Source organism: Rissa tridactyla, chromosome 1, assembly GCF_028500815.1.
Source record: "Rissa tridactyla isolate bRisTri1 chromosome 1, bRisTri1.patW.cur.20221130, whole genome shotgun sequence".
NCBI lineage: Eukaryota > Metazoa > Chordata > Aves > Charadriiformes > Laridae > Rissa > Rissa tridactyla.
In genome coordinates this window covers 61,112,601-61,134,465 of record NC_071466.1, presented here as the reverse complement: position 1 = coordinate 61,134,465, position 21,865 = coordinate 61,112,601, and the positions used below count along the sequence as shown (strand labels likewise).

Genomic DNA, 21,865 nt, shown 5'->3' with positions numbered 1-21,865 from the left:
CCTGTCTGCCAGACAGAGATCACTGAGCCTTAGCTGTGATTGTAGCAGCATCTAGTGTGGCAATGGGTTTATATGAGACATGATCATAGCTAAAATGAAAAAGATTTTTTTAATAAATTGAATATATAGCCTGAAAAAAATGAGGAAATATAATTGCAAAACTAATGTATGTTCACCTGTTGGGAAAGTTCTATATGTTTTTTGTCAGATATTTAATCCCACAATGAGTTATTTGTTCACAAAAGAAAAGGGGTAGTTTAGGAAAAAAATAAACAACCCCAAACCCAAGATTTAAGGTAAGAAATATCCATCAAAATGTTAGGTGCTGAGTTGCATTAAAAAAATTAGGTAGGAACACCGTATATCTTGTTAAAAGAAAACAAACTCTAAAAATAACATTTGTAGTAACAAATTCAAAGATATGAAAAGAGGGGGCAACGGGAAACTGACATTCTTCGTTTCTTTTCATGCCACGTAGCATCTACATTCATTAACTAAGATTTTGTATTTTTAGGCTATTTTTTCCTTCCACTACAAAGCAAAAGGAAAATGGTGGGGGAACCAAAACATACTTGACATGGCTATAAAATGTTAATTCTGCCAGAAGCACTTGCTTATTCTTTGAACTGTGGCTACCTAGCTTGAATATATAAACCCGAGAGGAAAAATCCCAAGGATATTTTTAAAATGCGCAGCACCAGAAACGTTTTAACACTTGCCTGTTGAGGAAGTTTTTTGCAGTGAAAAGTTTCTCTAGAGAGATTATTTACAATACTAATTTAAGGCCTTAGTTTCTAATTCCTCCTCAAAGAAGAAAAAAAAATAATCCCATTGAGTTCAGAGCAAGCAAATGGGTTGCTAATGATGAGATGATTGTAAAGAGGATTCAAGTGATACATTTTTGCCAGGTATTGCGCTTCTTTTATAGTACCTCTCCGGAGTTACACTAATTAAATACTTAATAAAATGCCTTTCAATTAATTACCATATTCGCTCATATTCCTCCTTTAACAGGAGCTCTTAAAAATAATTAGGTATTACATTCAAGATCCCAAGCACCCGATTCAGCAGTCAGGTTGCATTGTGCGGAGCCACACAATTCCTCGTATACGCCAACAGTCTCACACTCGCTGTAAGAGCAGTGAAAGAGTTGTGTTGTCCTTATCTTTTAAGGGCCTTTTTTGGTTGCATGCACTTTTTGTGTCATAACCACATTTTTCTTACTTAGCAGCCTTTAACTGGGCTTTGAAACCCAAGGGGGAAATCCCAGACGGCCTGAAGCCAAGGGGAACTTTGCATTGCCTTCAGCCAGCCTGCGATTTCGTTTCCCTCGAAGGCTTTTTGCTTCAGACTGCATTGCTTTTAGCGTTACCAGACACTGTTCACAACCACCAGACCGCCACGAAAGACAATAACAGCGAAAATGATGTTAAAGATTTGTTCGACCCGGCTGCAGTCTCAACCGGTGTGACCGCCCTGGCTTTTATCTGCCCTCGCACCGGTTTGTAAGGTCAGCTCGATGCTTTGTAAAATGCACCTGGAAGCAAACATTTGCCGGTGGCAGGAGAGACCGCTAAGCGAGGCTTTCACAGCCAGAGCCGCTTCCAGCACACCATTGTCTTGGGCTGGTGGTAAACTGGCAGCAGTGGCAAATAAATGCTGTTAATAGGACGGCGTGCAAGGGGAAAACTCGCTTGCGTCGCATTAAAACGCATGCACCCGCATCCCTGTGCGTGCGCGCAGCCTGCTCGGCCCTCAGAAAATGGACAGACTGAGTAGCATCTGTGCTGGGGGGGGGATATGGAACAAATAAGTAATTGCTGTTTTTACTAAGTAAAGCAGAAAATTACAGCATATCAACAGCCAAGCGTGTTTGTTGCCCGGGAAGAACCATTTGTGTTCCAGTTTGGGCTTTTTTACTCATTTGAAGTCTGTGCCTCAAAACACATTAAAAGCATTTTATATTATTATTATGAGTTTATGTCCTTGTATAGATTTAAAGTCTATAAATATAATTGGGGGGGGAGGGGGAAAGAAGAAAGCAATATAAATCAAGGATATTTTCTGTATCTGGAGGAAGACGCAGCTCTGAATTAACGCCTTAGAAAACATGTAATTCTTTTCAGAGAGCACATATTGTATTAAAAATCTGGCTTGGTTTATCAGAAAAGCGTGTGGCTATATGTATGTTTTCTTAGCTACATTCAACTCTCTTCAAAAAGATGTCCTCCAGAATAGCACTCTTTAGGGACAGTGTTTCAGGGTTGACAAGAACATTAAACCATATTATAATTATCTCTTCAATGAAAACACGGCTTTGTAGTGGCGGCAATGCACGGTTCTCAAGGCGAGTGTTATTAGGCTGTATGTGTTTTCTTGGAAGGAGATTCATGGAAAGAAAAAAGCTTTATAATTTACTGCAAGGAAAAAAATACAGAGTACATGTCATGCATAGCAAAAGGGATTTTACAAAGAAGGCACTAAGTTGAGTGCCTCACTTATCTTCAAGAATGCTTCTACATAATAAGTGCGGGGATCGGTTTAACACAAGCTACAATGTAGATATAACACACGCATACAATTCTCTGTGACCATTTATATAGATAACTGCAAAAAAATTGTCTGTAAAGTAAGGCAAATATAAAGCAATTGCCTCCTATGCCATAAATGGGTTGTGCCTCATTCTTTGGGAGGTCACTGCTGAACAGCACACATTCTTATCGCAGTTCAGATAATAAAATCTGTTATTCTTAACATGAATACAAAGATTTTCTAACCCGTCTTTCACATTTGAAATACTGTTTTCTCAAATTAATCTGGCAATTAGAAAGTATCAGTCCTGAAACAGCAAGAAAAGTTACGAACTGCACCAAGAAGATTCTAACACATTCTTAAATGACGGTATTTAATAGGCATATGTGTACACATACTATCCACGCATGCACATTCAGATAATTTATTCAGATTAAAAAAAAAAAAAAAAAGAATACTGTGGATTTAAAATACTTTTGCAAACCCCCGAATTATTTTAAAACAGGAATTCTCTTCTTGTTTGCAAAAATAAGGTTGCAACTTTGTTTTCCTTAGTATGTTGGCAAACTGACAGATTTAAATTTCTTTAAAAGGAATGAACTAGAGGAAAGAAACAAATGATGTTAACCAACAGTTTACGTACACCCTGAACAAGGCAAACACTGACAATATTATGAAAACCATGTGCAGAACACGCTAATGGAGAATTGTAAAGCTGTGGCATTTCAGTTGTGTGCACGCAAGTCCAGGCACACACAGGCGTAAGCACAAAAGACAACAGCCCCACTAAACAGCTACCAAAAATATACCCAATTGGCCTAATACTAGACACAACAGCTTGAGCATTCTTAGAAAAAAAAAGTCAGAAACTCACCAAATCTCGGTTTTAAAAGCATGCTAGGTATCCAGAGAGAGAGCATTCTGAACAGTCAATTACTTTCACATTTTGTCCCAGGACTTTAAAAGTTAAAGGCATAGTTCTGCCAATTGTGAGATGCCCCATCCAGCACAGACCACCCACAACTACTGATTTTCCATCTGGTGAACAAAACAGACATCTCCCTAATTATTTTTAAAAAGGTTTTTTTTCCTAACATACTTCCTTTATTTGTCTGTGACCTGGAACTTAATGGAAAACCTGGTAGATGCCAACCTCATTTCTTGTAATGAAGCATCTTATTTTCCCTACTTTAAGCATGCTTATTTAAAGGCTGTTTAATAGAAAGTTATTACCTAAGCCGATCTTTGATAGGACCTGAATTACTAAATAGTCTGAAATTAGAGCAACTTTATATCGAACACTAAACATTCTAGTTAAATATTAACCATTAAAAGTTTTTCCCTTAAACTAGTATATTAAAACAGAAAGCAATGAGGTTTACAGTCTCATATGCTGGGTTCCCATATTGCCAGTGTCAAAATTTATGCCTTTTTTCAGCAATATGGTTGCCATTGCCAGCACCACGCTTATAAATGCCAACTGTAATTAAAATCTGGCACCTTACACAAGCATTAAACACGCTTAAAGATTAAAAAAAAAATATCTTTATTTTAAAATACTCCTTGCAGTGTATGCAGGCTTAAAAAAAAGTTCTTCTTCTGCCAGTTTTAGAAACATCACAGAAAAAAAAAAGGTCCAAGTTGTCCTGAAAATCGGTCTGGAAAAAAACCTATATACTGTGCTAATCTTTCATTGTGGATGCATATGAGACAGAGATGGCAAAACCTGGATTTTTACTTGAAAAGGACTACAAAGAAATAGCATATTTAAAAATCTGGACCCTGGTCAGACACACAGGGCAGGTAATACACAGCCTTTACCTCTGCATCCTTTACAATGGCTGTTATTGTTCAATAAACACATAAAGCCTCATGGCTGTCACGGTGAATGCCCAAGCAGGGTCACGGACCCCAGAGCCCGACGAGGGAGACAGCAGATCATGCAGAGAGGAGCGGAGGTTGGGGTGCACCCGTAGCCTGTTCATGGTAATAGTTTTGGGGAGGTGAATGCCATCATCTAGGTTTTTCAACTGTTACGCACCCCTCGTTGCTACACCCCCATGCCCCCGGCAGTGAGCAGCGGGGCTGGGTGGCCGGTTAAGAAAATCCTCTGCTGGGCTTGTCAATGAGAGACGTGATTAAGCAGGAGGCTCCTGCAGGCTCAGGACGTATAGACAAAACATACAGGACTACCATGGGCAATAACCATGGGGAAAAGCGGGAGCTGGGGAAACAGGCCATTTTTCCCAGCAAAATTTCCAGCCATAAATCCCTTTTCTACTTACTAATAGGCTACTTCTAAGTTACACGGCTGGCTTATGGACCTGCTGAAGATGAGGAACCTACGTTCATGAGAGGTTAAAACCTAAAGAAGCTACCCATCAAGGCACACAGCAGAGGGTGCACAAATAGTATGGGGCTGCAGCACCCCGAGATTTGCTTCTTGGTCTGGCAGCACTGCACCAAGCGCTTGTCTCTATTGCTCTGGTCATTCATCCTGGCTAGGAGGTGAGGAAGAGCCAGGCAGCCATGCTGCCAAGTAAGTATTGGAGAGGGACCACCTCTTGGAAACTTAGCACTGTTCACGGACTCTGCTGGTGGGGCAACGGGGCAGCCTAACCATTGCCAAATTGATCTTTTAAATAGTCAGCAACAGAAAGTGGTGTTTTTTCAAAGCAAGTTGATGAATTAGCATTTACAGGAACAGCTTCCAATGCGACCAGCAGATGGAGAGGAAATATAATGGTGTCCGTCTCAAAGTTTGAGACACCAAAGACCAACAGCAGCAGGACTTGGTGTCTTTGAAGCAAAGGCATGATGACCGAGACACTCTCTGTCCTGTCCTCCATATCTCATTCTGCTTGTGCCTGAAGCAACGTTTTTCTCGTGATCCTATTGGCAGAAGAGGTAATTAAATTTCATTGTGGGGTTTCTCATATACCAAATGTTTATGGACAGGCCTGAAAATGTTATTCTCCCATATTCCTGACATCATGTTCTTGGCTGAATTTCTGGATCCGTATGTCAAGTTTGCACTTATGTTAATTTTCACTTGTAGGTACCTCAGTTATTGATGACTTTCAGCAGGATGAAATCTTTCAAGCCACTTATTTTAAAATAATGAGTTAAACTACTAAGCGGGAAACCTTGAGTTAAATAATTAATCTGGATCTTGTTTTCCCATTTAAATGTTTTAGTTATTTTCTTGGAGAAAGGTTAATTCTCAGTTTGTAACCACTAAAGTATGTTGCTTTGTAACTAAATATAGCTTTTACACTAAATTTGGCACTTCTTATTGCTAGCCAGAAGGACAGAGTAGCTCCACTGATATATATTTAAGCTTCTCTATACCTCATTACACATTTTTTCAGATTAATTTTACTGCTTTTGTTAGAAAATCATGTATGGCACAATTCTTATTTACTAGCTGATCCCTTTGCGTTTACTTACGATTTACGTGTCTTTGGATGGAAACTAGAATGCAACTTAAAATGTAGTGAGACGGTTTATCAGTTGCATAGCACTGTCTTAAAGAGGCTAGACTCCTAAAGAAAATTGTGGTTTGATTTGAAAATTGATCTATTAAAATAACTCGGTATTAGCTAGAATTAGCACCCATCTAGTCTTTGGTCATAGTATCCTTCAATATTGTAGCATTAGCAAATCTAATCCTCTCATAATTAGCTTTTATTCACAGATTGGTAGAGAAGAACAAGTTTTTCTGCTTCTTTCAACTCCCAATTAGTCAAGTTTGAATAAATTAGTCATTTAACTGAGCTAATTGAATATATTGAAGAAAATATTCTCTTGGTACTTGCATAAGAGACTACTGATCTCAAAAGCCAACTTAGTACTTCAAACACCTCAGGTTTCCAGAGTTTAGGCAGTGACTTCCATGAGTTCAGTAGTCTGACTCACAACCTGGAGGCATTGTTTCTCTCTTTTTTGTTATTTTTTTATGATTTAAGCAGATTACAGTAAGCTTAGGCCTTGGCATAATTAATAGATGGATTTTTAAGAAGAAATACACTCAGCATAAATTTTGAGAACTGTTTTTCTTATTTATTTCTTGATCACTTAAGTTTTTACCCGTCTCATTGACACAGGGTTCAGCTCTTTGCTTACCATTCAGTTCCAGAATTATTTTTTTTAATGGAGGAAGGTGCCAGCATTACCATTACTAGTGGCAGAAAGCAGCGAGACCTACATCTCAAATATTTTATACAAAAATGACAGAAAATAAATATTTTTATTAATTATAGAACCGGCTGAAAGTGGTATGAAGAAGAAACTGGAAATGTCTGAAGTGTTAAAAATCTTCAATGTCTTTCTCTTCTAAACTAACTTCCTTCATGGTTGTGGGGCAAAGACATCCTGCAGCAGACCCTGATTGCAACAGATGAATCAGGGAGCGGGTGAATATTTCAGTCTCTGAAGTCAAGACCTCCAGACATCTTTGAAGTCTGCAGTACCAGAAAGGCCCAAACTGTTGCTGGTTTCCCCTCAGAAGTTCATATTTGGTTTGAAAACATTTAGTTTTGCCATTAGCATTGCATAATGAATGTGTGATTTTATGTAGTCACACATTACGATAACAAATCTAAACCACCATGTCCTCATTTTTCTTTTTTAGATTCTCCCATTTGTCAGTTGTGTTTGAAGATCAGTAGGTCATTTTCCAGGCAAAAATCGTCAAAGAAACTGCTAAAAATACTCTATAGCTGCCCCCAAAAACGCAGCCCTTTGATAGAATATTCATTTTCTGGTCTATCTTGTTCAGGAACATCGGTGCTGCGTTGCTGTGGGATGACAACCTGCTAATGACATGTGTCTTAGATAATGATATCAACCTTAAAGTTGACTTAACAGAACTCTGTAATCATTTCAGACATACTCAAAGGAAATCTATGACTGCATAAAGACAACAGTGGGCTTCAATTTTGGTTTAGCAATTCAAAATCTTGAAATGCAAGTCACCTTTCTTGCTCCGGATATGCCTTTGTGCAAGCAGTGTGTTTTCCTTTATTTTTACTGTATAGGACAGGGGCTTTCATAAATTCCAAATGTGTCAAATTACTGACAAGCTTTTCTGTATTCTAAGATTCCATACTGGAATGAAAAAAATAGGAAATGCCATGCCACTTTTTGGTAAGTAATTTTCATTTCTTTCCAGCATTCCTCTGAGTACAGATGAAGGTGAAGTAAGGCAGGAGCTTTGGGCTCGACAACACTCACGTGTATTTATCAGGAAAGGCAAAGTATGTGGGTGGAAAGTAGATTCTTTGATTTTTAGCCCTAGAAAGCTCCATAGCATCAAAAGCTCTGACACTAGGGTTTTGCATCTTCAGACAGAAGTGATCCAATGCAACCAAACTTCTAGAGAGCTGATATGTGGACCCAGTCTTGCTGGGAAGAAAGAAACTTTTCCTCCTAAAATGACACTCTTCCTCCTTATGTAGGCAAAGGGGGAAAAAGACCAATTCTACCGCTAACATCTCTGTAGAGCACCATAGCCTTCACCCTAAGATGGGCACTGTTGAGCACCCCTGTGCTTCATGGAAGTATGGAAGTAACTAGTGTCAACTGGTCAGCAGACAGCACACGAGTCAAATTTTCATCCACACTGAAAGATGTGGATATACTTAAGGCATGACAAAAGTAAACACACACATGGCAAGAGAGGGACTCTCAGACTGAAAGTGTTCCATGGGTGAGAAAATGTAGTTAACCAACAGCAAAAACAAAAGAGGAGGGAAACCCCTCTCCCTCCCAAGCACAGAGACCAACATCCTGCAGCAACACACTGAAAGAGATGGTTGGACATTTTGGTGTTGGGCTGCCTTTTGCAGAGCAGTGACTGGCACCACCAAAATTTGTCTGACCAGCTTCCATACGGCATGTGAGTGTACCTGTACAACAGCTCTGCTGGGCTGACAGATATATGAAAGTAGATGAAAGAGTTAAGAGAAGAAAAACCCAGAAAGAGATGACTGTCCCCCTGGAATATGAGCTTTGCTGATCCAACACCACTAACTTTCAGAAAAGTTTAAAAAATAACTGCAGAAGATTCCTGCAAAGACAAAATGGAAATCCAAGGAAAGGACCAACATGGGAGGAAAACCCAGAATTATGGTTTCTTGAAGGTGTGATGCCTGAACAGATTAAGCTAAATTAGACACAGTGTTCTTACATCATCTTGAGATAACCTCTCCTGAAAAAGGCCACCACAGGAGCTTATTTCTGAATAAATAAGAAACACCAGAGACACAATGTGTAACAAAAAAACCACCTCTCATAAAAAATGTCATTGTATACTTTCAATGGCATTGTATATTTTCAATATCACTGCATATTTTCATTATTTATGGGTACTATGAGACATCTATCTCAAGAAGTAAGTCGAAGTATGGCACAGAAGGAACGACTGCTTTTGGAAAATCATGTACCACCTCTTCTGCACTGAACCTCCAGTGAAGCACTGCAAAAGCTCTGCCACGTGGGTCTTGGGCAAAGCTAGCACATCAGGCAGAGGGAGTGCCATCCAACGCTGAATTGTTTAATACGATGTCACGTCACTTTTCCTGTGAATTAAGCTAGAATAAGATTTATTTCATGTTTTGAAATCTGGCTGGAGGAGAGAGGGACTCCAGAGCAGCAGCCCACGCTTGGAGTCCATGCTATTTAATTTGATTTTGGCAGGTAAGTAACAACTGCGATTTTTTTTACTATTCAACAGATGTTGGCTGGTTATGGTGAAACCACCAGAAAGGTCAAAAACCTGAATGTGCTTACAAATTAAAACTGCCTTCTCATACTCATGACTATTACTCGTCTGCTCTAGGTTGAGACACGGCTATGTGAAAAAAATCTTGAATTTCCATTGTCACTGAAGCAGCTGTGCCACGAGCAGAAAACCTCAGGCTGCTGAAGGGGTGCTCATCTGCAACCTTTTACAAGCCCTAAAAACGCACACAAGTTTTCAAAAAGTGAAGATGAATTAAGTGTTTTGCTTTGCACTATTCCTGTTGGAGTTATATTCTGCTTCTAATACTACTCTAAAGCTCTTTTCATAAGCTTACTGTTCTTCTCACAACACAGCACACCAAGAATGATTAAAATCCGAATAAATCTTCTTTGTTATTTTCCATAATTTACCTATTTATCTGAAGCCATGTGTTCCTTAGGAGAAATGGCAACACATTGGTTCCTTTTTGCCCAAGCAAAATAGAAACACTATGTATAATATTTCATTATATCATAAACTTTGGTAACCAGTATCTTCCTTCAGGAAAAACCACACGTGTTGGTTGCCCTCTGCCTTTAACAGGAACACATGGGTTCCAACTGGCTGCCATTAAAAACTTCAGGCTTTAAAACCTGCAAACAAACATACGGTAGAAGTTAAATTATGCACTGCTGCTAAATTTGCCGTGTGTACTGCACTGTCTGAAACAGTGTTAACGGTTCAACATTTAAACAAAAAAATAAACAAGCAAACAACCAAAAAAAAGGACAAAAAAAGCATCATCTGGAGACTGAATTTTTTATCTGCTGCATCCCATTTCTCCTTGTTTAACTGTCTGTTCATACTAAGAACATTGCAACCAGCCAAGAATTCAAATGAATTGTATCAGTGAGATGATAAATTTTGGGACACAATCCAATGGGAGCCTTTTCTTTATGTTCCGAGCAGTAAAGCTGCTGTGGGGTGAGGTGGGAGCAGGCAGCAAAGCGAGGGGTTGAGAAGGGAACTGGCCATTAACTTATCAGTTCCAGGCCTTGGCTTTCTAATTGACAACCTCAGGGCTACTTTCATCACTTGTCGACTTCAAACCCACACTCAATTTTTCCTTTAGATAATGATGCAACTATAATATAATGGTGTTTCTGACATATTGCAGCGTGTAGCAGTAGGAAGATTTCCTCAGTAGCTTAGTTTAACAGGAAAGGAAGAAAACCCCAACTGTTAAATGGTTTTCACATCTATCAGCCTCTCAAAGAAACAGTTAGTAAGAAAACGGATTTTATAGTTCCAGTATGCTGAAGTCACTATTTGGTACTGACCCAACCCAAAACCCCTTCGGTGCTTTAGTATTGCTACAGATTTAACAAAAAATAAGCAAACGTTTAATGCAATAAGCCTGCAAAGCATGCATTCATATATAAAGCCTAAATAAATGGACCCACAAAAATCAGAAATGCACTGCAAATTAGAGAACTTAAATGAAAAGTACCACAAAAAATGTCATTAAAAATACATTGACAACACGCCATCTAGAAATTGTATGTCCTTCACAAAGAAAATACAGGAGCAGCAGAAATGCTACCACAAATACATCCCTACAGAGAGCTGGAAAACCCTGACTCCCATCCTCCCACAGAAATCCAAGCGGTCTGCTGAAGGCAGCCAGACCATTTGTAAAGAGTAAGGTACTCAGGTAAGTATGTTTATCACATTTTGACCATAAAGAAAAAAAATAAATAATTTTTTTCAAGTTACAGCATGTCCACAGGCAACAAAGCACCTGGCTCTAACATAAACAGTCACATAAGTGCCTTTTAATAGTGGATATAAAGGTTTGAGTCCTGCAGTCGACTCTGCGAAGGCCCTGGGGTCATACTAAACTCAGTGCACTGGCTGGGGCCCCGAGCACGTCAATCTGGGCAACAAAAGCAGCATCAGAAAATGGAATAATAGCAATACACTTCTGAAGCACAGCCGCTTCCCTGGCTCCTACGTGATTGACGCGTGGAGAGATGACAGTTTGGGTACTGTGCCATATAGCCAGTTGCTGCTGAAACCAACATGCATAAAGATGCAGGTATTGAATTAATAAAGCAAAGGCACTGCAGGCAGACCTGACATGCCACCAGTTCTTGTCTTCACTAGAACTTAGGCTCTGATGGTGCAAATTGGCACTCAAGGAACTTCAGTCATAGGGTGTTAATGAGGCCGTGAAGAGTTGGCTTACGTTGGCCAGACTAGAAGAGTTCAGCCCCAGCCATTTAAGATTACAGATACAGATGCCTCATTTCTAGGCAGCAATTGCTGCTTTTTGGTCATAAACTTAAAATAGATTGCTCTAACTCTCATTTGAGGGGTAACAGGGGAGCACGTAGGGAAAGCAGTACCTCCTCTGAGAATATACACTGGACTCAATGTTTCCTTAGGCTGCCGCTCTAGTGCCTTTCAGGCTTTCTAGGTCCATAAAGCTGCAGCGTATTCTGTATTTCGCAGACTACATTGCCTGTTTAGAGCCATAACAGTCAGTTTTATGAAGACTGGGTATGCTGGCTTATCACCCACTCTATTGAAGACCTCTCTTCATTTCAAGTGCTGTGCAGGCTGCTACTCCTTCTCAAAAAACGCCTGGCCCACATAATGGGCAAAGGTTACCGGTTGCAAAATATTACTAAAAAGTCAGGATAAACCTATTTTATAGCCAAATTAGCAGCTCAGCAAAAGAGCAGGCTGTAGCAGGAAAGATGATAAGCCCAACAGCTGGGCGCTACAACTGATAAGGATTTTACTGGGATCATTTACCAGGACGTTTTGGTGTTTTTTTGGACAAAAGAGATATCAACACAAGAAGTGTGAAAAAGCAGGCTATTACATCAACGTTTAGAGGCAGGTGTTTTTCCATTTTTTTAAACCCAGTCCCCACCACCTTTGCAATTTTGCCACTCCAAGGCTGCAGGCAGCAGTACAAACCGGTTCCCTTTCAGGGTTCGGAGTGCGGGTTTTACAAGCCTGTTTTGCCTTCCTGCAGGCACTTTGAGCTTATAAATGGCACCTTTCAGTGTCCTGAATTATGAAGGGCAGCTAGTCCCGAATTCTCCTGTCGCTTAATGATCTCACATAAAATGAGGTCCACAAAACTTTTATTACCGCTGCAGTTCAAATTCGCAGGTGAAGAACCACCAGGGAAAGGATGCGGACATGTCTCTTGCTTTTGCTCTCCTAATTTTCCAGGTGCAAGAAAGTCTCCCACTTGGGCTCGAACAATTAGTTAACTCTCACAGTCGAAGCCTGATCTAAACAAAAAGACTGCAGTATGTTACCCCGATAAGCACTGGGAAAATACGAGGGGAGACCACTTGAGAGCAACACACACTAGCATCAAATTTAGGTGAAAAAGATTTAGGTTAAAAAACCCTATGTAAGCATTTATTTATTGTCTTTTGTTTTCCAACTAATTTTATTCACTTATCACCACTAAGTATACCTGACACTCAAGAATAATACATAATATTTAATTAAAACATGAATTGGTTTCTCCCCTATTCTGGTAATAACATCCGATGTTTGGAAAACATACTGTACCTCATCAGTCCGAATAAAAATCCAAAAGAAAGTCTTTCCAGGAAAAGAAAGCATTTTGTTTGTTACAAATTACTTCTGTATTTATATAAAGATTTAACGATTCATGGCATGCCAAATACAGTGCTAATGAGCTTTGGGTTGTGTTTTTAATTTTTGTTTGAATTTTTTTTTCTGCTAAAAACAATTACTAGAGGCCATTCAAATGCCACTGCATAAACCAGGAAACCTAGTAAAACTGTAGGTAAAATTGGCATTTTGTTTCAAGCGTGGCTCAGGAGTCCAATTCGCTTGTTGGCAACCTGTATATTTCAAATAGGACTTGCATCTCCTCCAAAAAGGAAGCCAGGTAAGATGCTTTCAAAGAACACATTTACAACATTCATTAACAAAAAACAAAAATTAAAGAGCATAACCTCACCATTTCATTCCCACTTTCCAAGTATGAAGCATCTTAGCCTTTCTGCTTTCTTCTCCACTTTCCAGTGAAAGGTAGATAAATTAGCAGAAATATAAGCTCTTCATTCTCAGTATCTCTTTAGAGGATACACGTGTCCATAGGAGCTTAAAAACCTTCCTAGGGAGCATCATTAATCTTGCTCCTAACAGCACAGAATTTTTAAAGCCTATTAAAACATTGTCAAGTCATAGCTGTGTTAGTCTTGCTTTATTGTGACCTGGTTTCAAGAAACAAACAAAAAATCAGTGGAAATTTTGCCCAATTATCTTTCATTGTTCGGTTATGCAGATCACTGCCCACCTCAACTACTAACTAGATATCAAACATCGTCCTTGACAACAAACCTTGACACCTACCACACAGAATCATACAATAGTTTGGGTTGGAAGGGACCTTTAAAGGTCATCTAGTCCATCACCCCTGCAATAAGCAGGGACATCTTCAACTAGATCACACACTGATGCTTCTCTCTAATGGAAGTTCTACTTTGACCCTGCTTTCTCCAGCCTCTCCACTTCTGCCTCTGGGCCTAAGAAGACTTTCAGAAACCTAAAAATAATTCAAACTGCCTTTCGCATGGGGTGCAGCGCTCCTGCCTGGCTGCAGCCGAGCTGCTGCCCATTTACACCACCGCAAGTCGAGACACTATCAATCCCTTGGACTTCAGTCTTCCAAGTAACACGTGCGTTACTCCAAAGGCTTTCAGATGGCTTTTTAACTGAAAACATCCAGGATGTTGGGCATTTTAACAAATCATCATAGCTATTGCCTAGCAGCTGATAAGACTAACGTTAATTAATGTTGCCAGGAAATAGAAGTAATTCTGTGATGAGCTAGTCTTATTATGCCCATATTCAATATTTTCTCTCCTTTCTTTGAAAAGCATTTCACCAACTTAAAAAAAACCATAACAAACAACCCCCCACTCCCCAACAGATTGAGCAAGTGAAAGATATTCACACCAACTAACCCCACTCTCCACTTCAACCCCCAAAAATCCCACTGACAATATCAAGAGTGGGGAATCAAACCCCTTTATTACTGAGTCCGCAGCAGATAAAGCAGCAATTGTGGTTATACAGTATTGGAAGTGTAGCTACAACATAGCGTGACAGCTTGTTAGTGTTGAAAATATATAAGCTCTTTGTAATTGTGCCTTTGGAATGCCATCTGTCTTGAATTAACGTCCACCTGGGATCATGTTTCGATGACCAATATGGACAGATTACTGGAACTTTAAAACCTCGCTTTCTTTGTAATTGACATTTAAACTGTTTGAAGTTTCTCATTAAGTCCTTTTTTACAAATTAGGTGCAGATGTATAAAGCTAAATGTACAGTACTAAGGGAAATTAGGTCACCTGAAAGCTCAATAATAAAATGTATCAACTGTTTAAGTGCAATGAGTACATTAAAATTTAGAGATCAACTTTATGCCCCAAATTCTTCAAAGTTTCATCATTTCCCTTTCATCGCTGCAGAGCCCCTGATGCCAACCATTTTTAATTAAAATGGCAGAGAAGAAAGCAGGTTTGCCTGCTCAGCCCGTGACAACAAGTCAACCCCGGCCCGCAAAGGGCTGGAGAAGGCAAGGCAGGCAGCCACCCCGATGCCTGTTTCACGGGGACAGGCAAATCCTATTTACGCCAGTGACGCTTGGAGATTTAAAGGGCACAGGGAGACTGAGAGGTAAATATAGCACTGACAAGAAAATAAGGGAACAATTACGAAGGAGACTTGTTCAACACCCGTGGGGCTCGGTAACCACACAACTGACCTCCAGACCCACTTGCAGTCGAAGTTCTGCAGACCTACTGTGCTCCACAGCCTTGCGGGGCAGAAGAGGGAAGCATGAAAAGGGCAGCGGCTGAAGAAATATCTCCATAGGCAGCCCAGCTGACAAAGGAAGGGTGAATGTCTTATTTCCTCTCTCCAGATGAGGGGGTTTGGAACTCAGGGAGGCGTGAGAAAGGGATCCAGGAGAGACCACCACTGGGAGCTCACCTGACCCGCGGAGAATGGGAGCGAACACCACACTGGGGATTCAAAAGACAACCAGTTCATCAGCAGAAACCCTACAAAGCTCCTAGCATCAAGGGGCTTTTACCTGCCAGAATGACTCATAAGAGAAGAGGCTTCAAGTACAGCAGCCCGATCTCCCAGAAAGGCATGAAAACCCCAGAGCCCATTCACCCAGCTTTTATGAGTAGGCAAGAAAAGCTGCACAGGTGTATGAAGGCTCAATGCTGGAAGGCACCCAGCACCCCCCAAGGGAACAAGCATGCTCCTTCCCCATGCAGGGCCAAGGACCAGGGGTGATGCTGGGCCTCAAAGATGACATCCCACAGTTGGCGGCATTTAAACTCAATGTGATCATGCAGGTTTGGTGGAAGGTCCGTTAACCCTCTCTCCCAGGGAAAGGTCTCCCGGGATAAATTAGGACACTGCCTACATAAAATGCACAACTGCAAATCCTTTTGGCACCAGACCTAGCATGATGGTTCTTGAAATGACGCCAGGAGGTGTAACCTGGCTCCCTGCTCGTAAGCATGGAGGTGTGATGGAAGAAGCGGTCTTCTCTTAAAAGCTGGTAAACAAGATGAACATGGTCAATCAGATCTTTTTTCTTGTGCTTAGGCTAAATTGTCTCCTCTTAAGCGGACTGTCTTCAGTACCTTTAGTTATTACAGTGATTTTAAAAGCTTTTCGTTTCACATCCCCTTATGACCCAATTCTGGCAAGCTACTAAAACTTTTTGCAGAAGAAGTGTAAACTTTCAGCTGGCTACGTTTCTGTTGCTTCCAACAAAGTGCCAAGCAGCTTTGCTGTGAAACTAGCCGTACATCCATTTGTGAGGTGAGCAGCAGATCTCACCCGATGCCAGAACAGGACAGCAATGGGTTCTGGTTTCCTTATCCACGGGCTCTTTCTCTGTGCTTATACGCATCTTCTGTTCAAGAGGGAATTTGGACAAAAATGATGTGTATTTTTAAAAGAAAAAAACTAAACCAGCCCTATGTAAGCAAATGGCAACACCTGGGAGAGAACAAACCAATACAGCACAGTAATGATGTTTTTCCAGGAGGGGACAGCCCAGTTCATTTGCAAAAGGGAATGAGACAGAGGAGTAACTCATTTGCTGCTTGTACCAAATGAGAAAGACTTCTAAGGAAAGCATATTCATACCCAGTTCTGTTCTGCTCACACATTTTATGAATACCAGCTTTCATTTGGCTAACAGGTCTGTAAAGGCACATACAGGACTGGGCAGGACTGTCCAGAACCGTGTTAGCTTTAAGCAGACTAGTTGAGGTGCCAGCAGTGATTAGCTGGACACGCTCGGCTTTGCACCCTGCTTCTCATTAGCATTAATTAGCCAGCATCATACCTCTACGGCTGCCAGGACGAGGACTGGCTCAGGCAGTAGTTTCACAGTCCTTAATGCCGAGTATGGAGTTGCCAGAGTGCACAACGGGGAGCTTATGTCGGCCCCGTGTCTTTCTGCCAAGGGCAGAGGCGAGTGGAGACCCTGTTCAGCAGAAAGCTGAAGCAGCTTTAAGACAGGTAATACCTCCTTTGGCATAAGGCCTCCCAACATGACTTTAACCTGCCAACAACGTTTGAGTGAATTTGAAATACCAGAGCTAAAGTTCAGCTTCATCACATGCTTCACTTGACCTAGCAGCAGCGGCTGACGAAAGGCTCCCATCGTCCACACTCCCTCACGCGTGGCCTGGTGATGGTGGTTGCAAGGTAAGCTGAGGCTCCACCAGGTACAGCCCCAGCGAGAGGATTGCAACGCCAGGGACTTGATTAGTAGTGCTCAAGGTGTCCCCTCCCTCCCCACTATCAGGTTCTCACCTTGCCAGCAACACAACATTGGTTTAGGCGAACCAAAGTGACCTTGTAGAAAAGCAGATTCTGCAGATACGGCTCAACAGTTCTGCCAGGTAAAGTGGCTTTATCACTAGAAAGTCACACTTTCAAATAAATTTCACCCTGAGGCCATAATCTCAAAAGACACGCTTAAAAATGTGTAGAACATAAAATGAGTGATTTTTTTTGTTAGAGGTTCAGGAAAGAAATCCCTCATGGAGTTAACACTTTATTGATATTCTTGGTTATAGCTCTACACGCACCGAGCAGGATAAGCTACTGCTAAGGACCACGATTCATGTCTATCCATTTAAACGTTGCAACAAAGAATGAAACTATTTCACAACTAACAAAGAGGAGCCCTTTAATTTGCAAGAACAATTTCAGCTCTCATTGCATTAGCACCCTCCAGTGTCCGATCCATGAAAAACATCATCATCACTAATTTGCCAAGTGGACACAAACTCGGAGCCTGAAACACGACGGAGCAGCAGTGGAGTCCTGGGAGGGAAGATGGCAATCAGAGACAAGAGAAGAAACTCCTAATGCTAGAAATTTTAGACGACATAGGCGCAGTCCCTGAAGATCTGATACAGGGTTATTACTGATTCTGTATTATCTCCTGTGCAGAGGTTCGTCAGGCCTCACCACACCACGAAAATCTGGTGTGCCCATTTTGGTGACAGAGCCACAAGAAGCAGCACTCTGCCGGCAGCTCTTCTCAAGCTCTTGTGTTCATAGCAGACGTGCTGGTGTCTGCACCTTTGGCACGACAGGCTCTACGTGCCCACATGGTATATTCTGTACTCTGCAGCACTCCGCTGAGACGTGAGCTTAACAATGCTGCTTTTGATTGATTTGGTGTGGGCATGTGGGTATACCTCTGCTGGAATACACCATGGAAAAGAAATACACATAAAAAAATCCCTCATACTTGCATGAAGCACTTGGGTAGCTGAGGGCACACAGGTGATCATGCTTACACGTGCTGTGCTCTTCTCTCACACTAAAAACATCAAGCAAAGGGCCCTTCATAAAGATCTGTCATCAAGAAAGTTTTTATCATCGATGCTTTACTGCAACATTGTCTTTAAAAGAACATTTGAAGCTCTTAAGAGCAACAACAACAGAAAGAACAGTTGTATTTGTTATTAAAAAACAGCTGGAAGGAGTTCTTTTGAACTTTTTCCAACAAGACAAAAATTTTTCCCAGGCAGCAAAAGCCCAAAAGGCTCTGGAATGTCACAAGTGAGCAAAACCAGCTCTGGATACTGTAGGTTTCGCCTGCTTGCTAACAACACAAATACTCCATCCACATTCTCACGGCAGCACTGCACAGCGGCTTCGCAGGGGCAGCAACGTCCTCATGAGGAGAAGATGTCAGCAGCTGGAAAGGCAGCCACACCGCATCGGAGGTACCTGCTATAATTAGGGTCCCAGCCCAACAGCATGGCAACAAGCACTTTGGGACCCAGGCATCAGGGTCCGGACCCCAGCAGGACCTGTCAACTCCTGCAACAGACCTGGGAGCTGCTAATTAAATCCGACCAACACATGCATCCATTAGTGACATCTGAAGTCATCCCTGTATTTTCCCTCCCCACTGCACCCAGCTACACGGCTGCCCAGTTCCAAGGTGAGCAAGGGCTCCTCATGCCTCAACCGGATGTGGTCTGTGATCGCTTTGATGCCCCAAATTCTGCAGTCTCCACCTGTGTGATGGCCTCTCAGGCTCCACAGCAGCACTGATGACAAGGGGCAGACAGTTCCCACTGCAGGGAGGCCGTCACATCTCCTGGGAGTCAAGCGAGCGGGCTGCGGTATTCGGCGGCCACGTCCCATCCCATGGCAGCACCAGCCAAGGAAGCCCCATCTGACCATGGCTGGAAGAGAGCAGCCTCACCGCAGGCATGTGGTCAGCCTTCTCTCCCAGCTCTGAAGGCTTCTATGCACATATAAATGTGATCATCTGATTGCTGTCATGCTGTATAGACTCCTCTTCTCCCCACAGTATAAATATTCGAAATTCCTCATGACCAGAAATACCATAGCATTTGTGATTCTGCACCAATATGGAGATAAGGTGGGGGTGGGGTTGGGGGGAAGGCATGTATATGTGTGCATTTTCTCCAGAAACAGGCTGTAAAAGTAAGCTGAAGGAGGTAGGCTGGAAAAATGACCCTGAGTGCTATGCAGGACAGTGTTACCGTGGGCAAGAAAGACTGACGTGAATTTTATGAGCTCTTCACACTGCCTCTAGCACAGCACAAACCAGTCCAGCTGTCCCTGAGGTTCCCCTAGAACACCAGCACCAATATTGCGTGTTCACAGTAACAACTATGTTACAGTTATTACCAACTGCATACTCTTGTCAGCCAACTATAAAATATTTACAGTATCATGGTCTCAGCAGAGACTGCAAGAATTTAAAGCTTTAAATATTAAAATGAATTAACACTTGACTGCCTGCCTAATATCATTACTAAAAAAATTTGCTTGAAAACCTCCCTTAATTCAGCACAGACTCAACAATCAACCATCTGGCAGAAGTAATTCTCTGCCCACGGGTAATATGCGAGCACATACCTGCAGGCGGAAAGCCAGGCATCAAAACCACCCAGATCTCCAGAAGAAAGGTGTGGTGGAGCCCTCATCTTACATAGCCTACGTCACTCAGAGCCTGATCCTGCAAACTGGCCTGCATGGGTATTGAGTATGTTCAGCGGAGCCTTTCCTAGCACCCCACCCAAAGTCCATGCCCTGACAACTATTTGGCCACCGGTGGGAAAGCGCCTGGTGATCTTCGTCCCTTTACAAGTGCATGCACGTCGCCTACATAACCCTCCCACAGCAGGGGTATGGGGACACAACACCCCTCTGGACTCACAAGGGCCTCCCCAAGCCCAGGACAAGGGATGGTGATGGGACTGCTGATGGCCCCACTTCTGCCCACATCATGACCCATGCTTAGCTCCACTGCTCGGCTCCATCCAGGGTGGTTTATCAATGGAGGAGGCAACACAGTATTCCCTTGAAGAAAGGAAGGCCCACGGTGTGGATCCAGCACCCCTTGCCCCCCTGCCCCAATTTCCCCCTGCAGGAGATGGGGCATGGGGGCCATGAGGAGCCTGCTCAGTCAGGGGTTCAGTGCAGGCATTGGAAAGACCCAGGTCACAGAATCAGAGAATGGTTTGGGTTGGAAGGGACCTCAAAGATCATCTAGTTCCAAACCCCCTGCCATGGGCAGGGACACCTCCCACTAGACCAGGCTGCTCAAAGCCCCATCCAGCCTGGCCTTGAACACTTCCAGGCATGGGGCAGCCACAACTTCTCTGCGCAACCTGTTCCACTGCCTCAAGACCCTCACAGTAAAGAATTTCTTCTTAATATCTAACCTAAATCTTTCCGTTTAAATCTGTTACCCCTTGTCCTACTGTAACAGGCCCTGAGGAAAAGTCTATCCCCATCTTTCTTATAAGCCCCCTTTAGGTACTGGAAGGCCGCTATAAGGTCTCCCCAGAGCCTTCTCTTCTCCAGGCTGAACAACCCCAGCTCTCTCAGCCTGTCCTCACAGGAGAGGTTCTCCAGCCCTCTGATCATCTCCATGGCCCTCCTCTGGACCCGCTCCAACAGGTCCATGTCCTTCCTGTGCTGAGGACTCCAGAGCTGGACGCAGTACTCCAGGTGGAGTCTCACTAGAGCGGCGCAGAGGGGCAGAATCCCCTCCCTCGCCCTGCTGGCCACGGTGCCTTTGATGCAGCCCAGGACACAGTTGACCTTCTGGGCTGCACTCTTCTGATCCCCCCTGGTGCAGCAGCTGTACCAAAGCCGGCAACCGGCCAAGGGCAATTTTGGGGTAAACTGGGAGAAACTCATTTCTATTTTCACGTTCCTCGCGTGCCCGAGCGCGGCCGCCGCCAGCGCCCCTCACGGGGAGGCACCGGGCGGGGGCTGCCCGAAGGCGGGGAGGAAAGGCCGGTGCTCGCCCTTCCGAGGCTCCCCGGGCTGCTGCCCGGCGCAGCAGCGGCCGACCCCGGCAGCCGCCGCTTCCCCCCGGCGCTGGCGTACGGCATAGGCGCGCGGGCCCGGCCCGGCCCGGCCCCCTCAGCCCCTCCCGCCGGGCCCACCCCAGCTCCGCCGCTCCGCCTGCGGGGCTCCTCCCCGCCACCCCCCCGCGGCCCGGGGAAGGGCGGGGGAGCGTGAGACCCTCCGAGCGCCGTTACCAGCGGGGCGGAGGGGGGGGGGCAGGGGCGGCGCCGGGGGTCTGTTGGTCCCGCCCCTGTCCCCCCCCCCCCCCGCGCGGCACTGGCGTCACTCACAGTCTCCGCCTCCCCAGGCGCAGCCCAGCCCGCCAGGAGATCCACGCCGCCGCCGCCATGATCGTCGCCTCGGCCCCGCCCACCGCCGCAGCCCATTGGCTAGCGCGTTCCCCGCCGCCGCGCCCCTCCTTCCCGCCCTGCTGATTGGTCAGAAGGGGGGGAAGGAGGCGTGCCCCGCGCCACGCCCGCCACGTGCCCGAGCCGGGCGGGGCGGGGGGAGGAGCGTTGCGTCAGCGGAGGGGACGGGCGCGCGTCCCCCGCTGCCGTTACCGGCCGTTAGGTGGGGCGCGTGCCCGGGGACAGCCGTTGGGCGTCCGTTGTCCCGGGCGGGGAGGCCTCGGTCCGGGTGTCCGTTCCC

General features: G+C 43.8%; 1 protein-coding gene across 1 annotated transcript in view; it reads right to left on the bottom strand.

Moving 5' to 3' along the window:
- CLYBL (citramalyl-CoA lyase) overlaps nt 1-21,589 on the bottom strand; it is a 178,768-nt gene extending 157,179 nt beyond the window's left edge. The window contains exon 1 of the mRNA XM_054182875.1: nt 21,508-21,589. Coding sequence (XP_054038850.1) covers nt 21,508-21,566 — 59 coding nt within the window. The 5' untranslated portion in view covers nt 21,567-21,589. The remainder of the gene's footprint in view (nt 1-21,507) is intronic.
- Between the last annotated feature and the right edge of the window lie 276 nt (nt 21,590-21,865).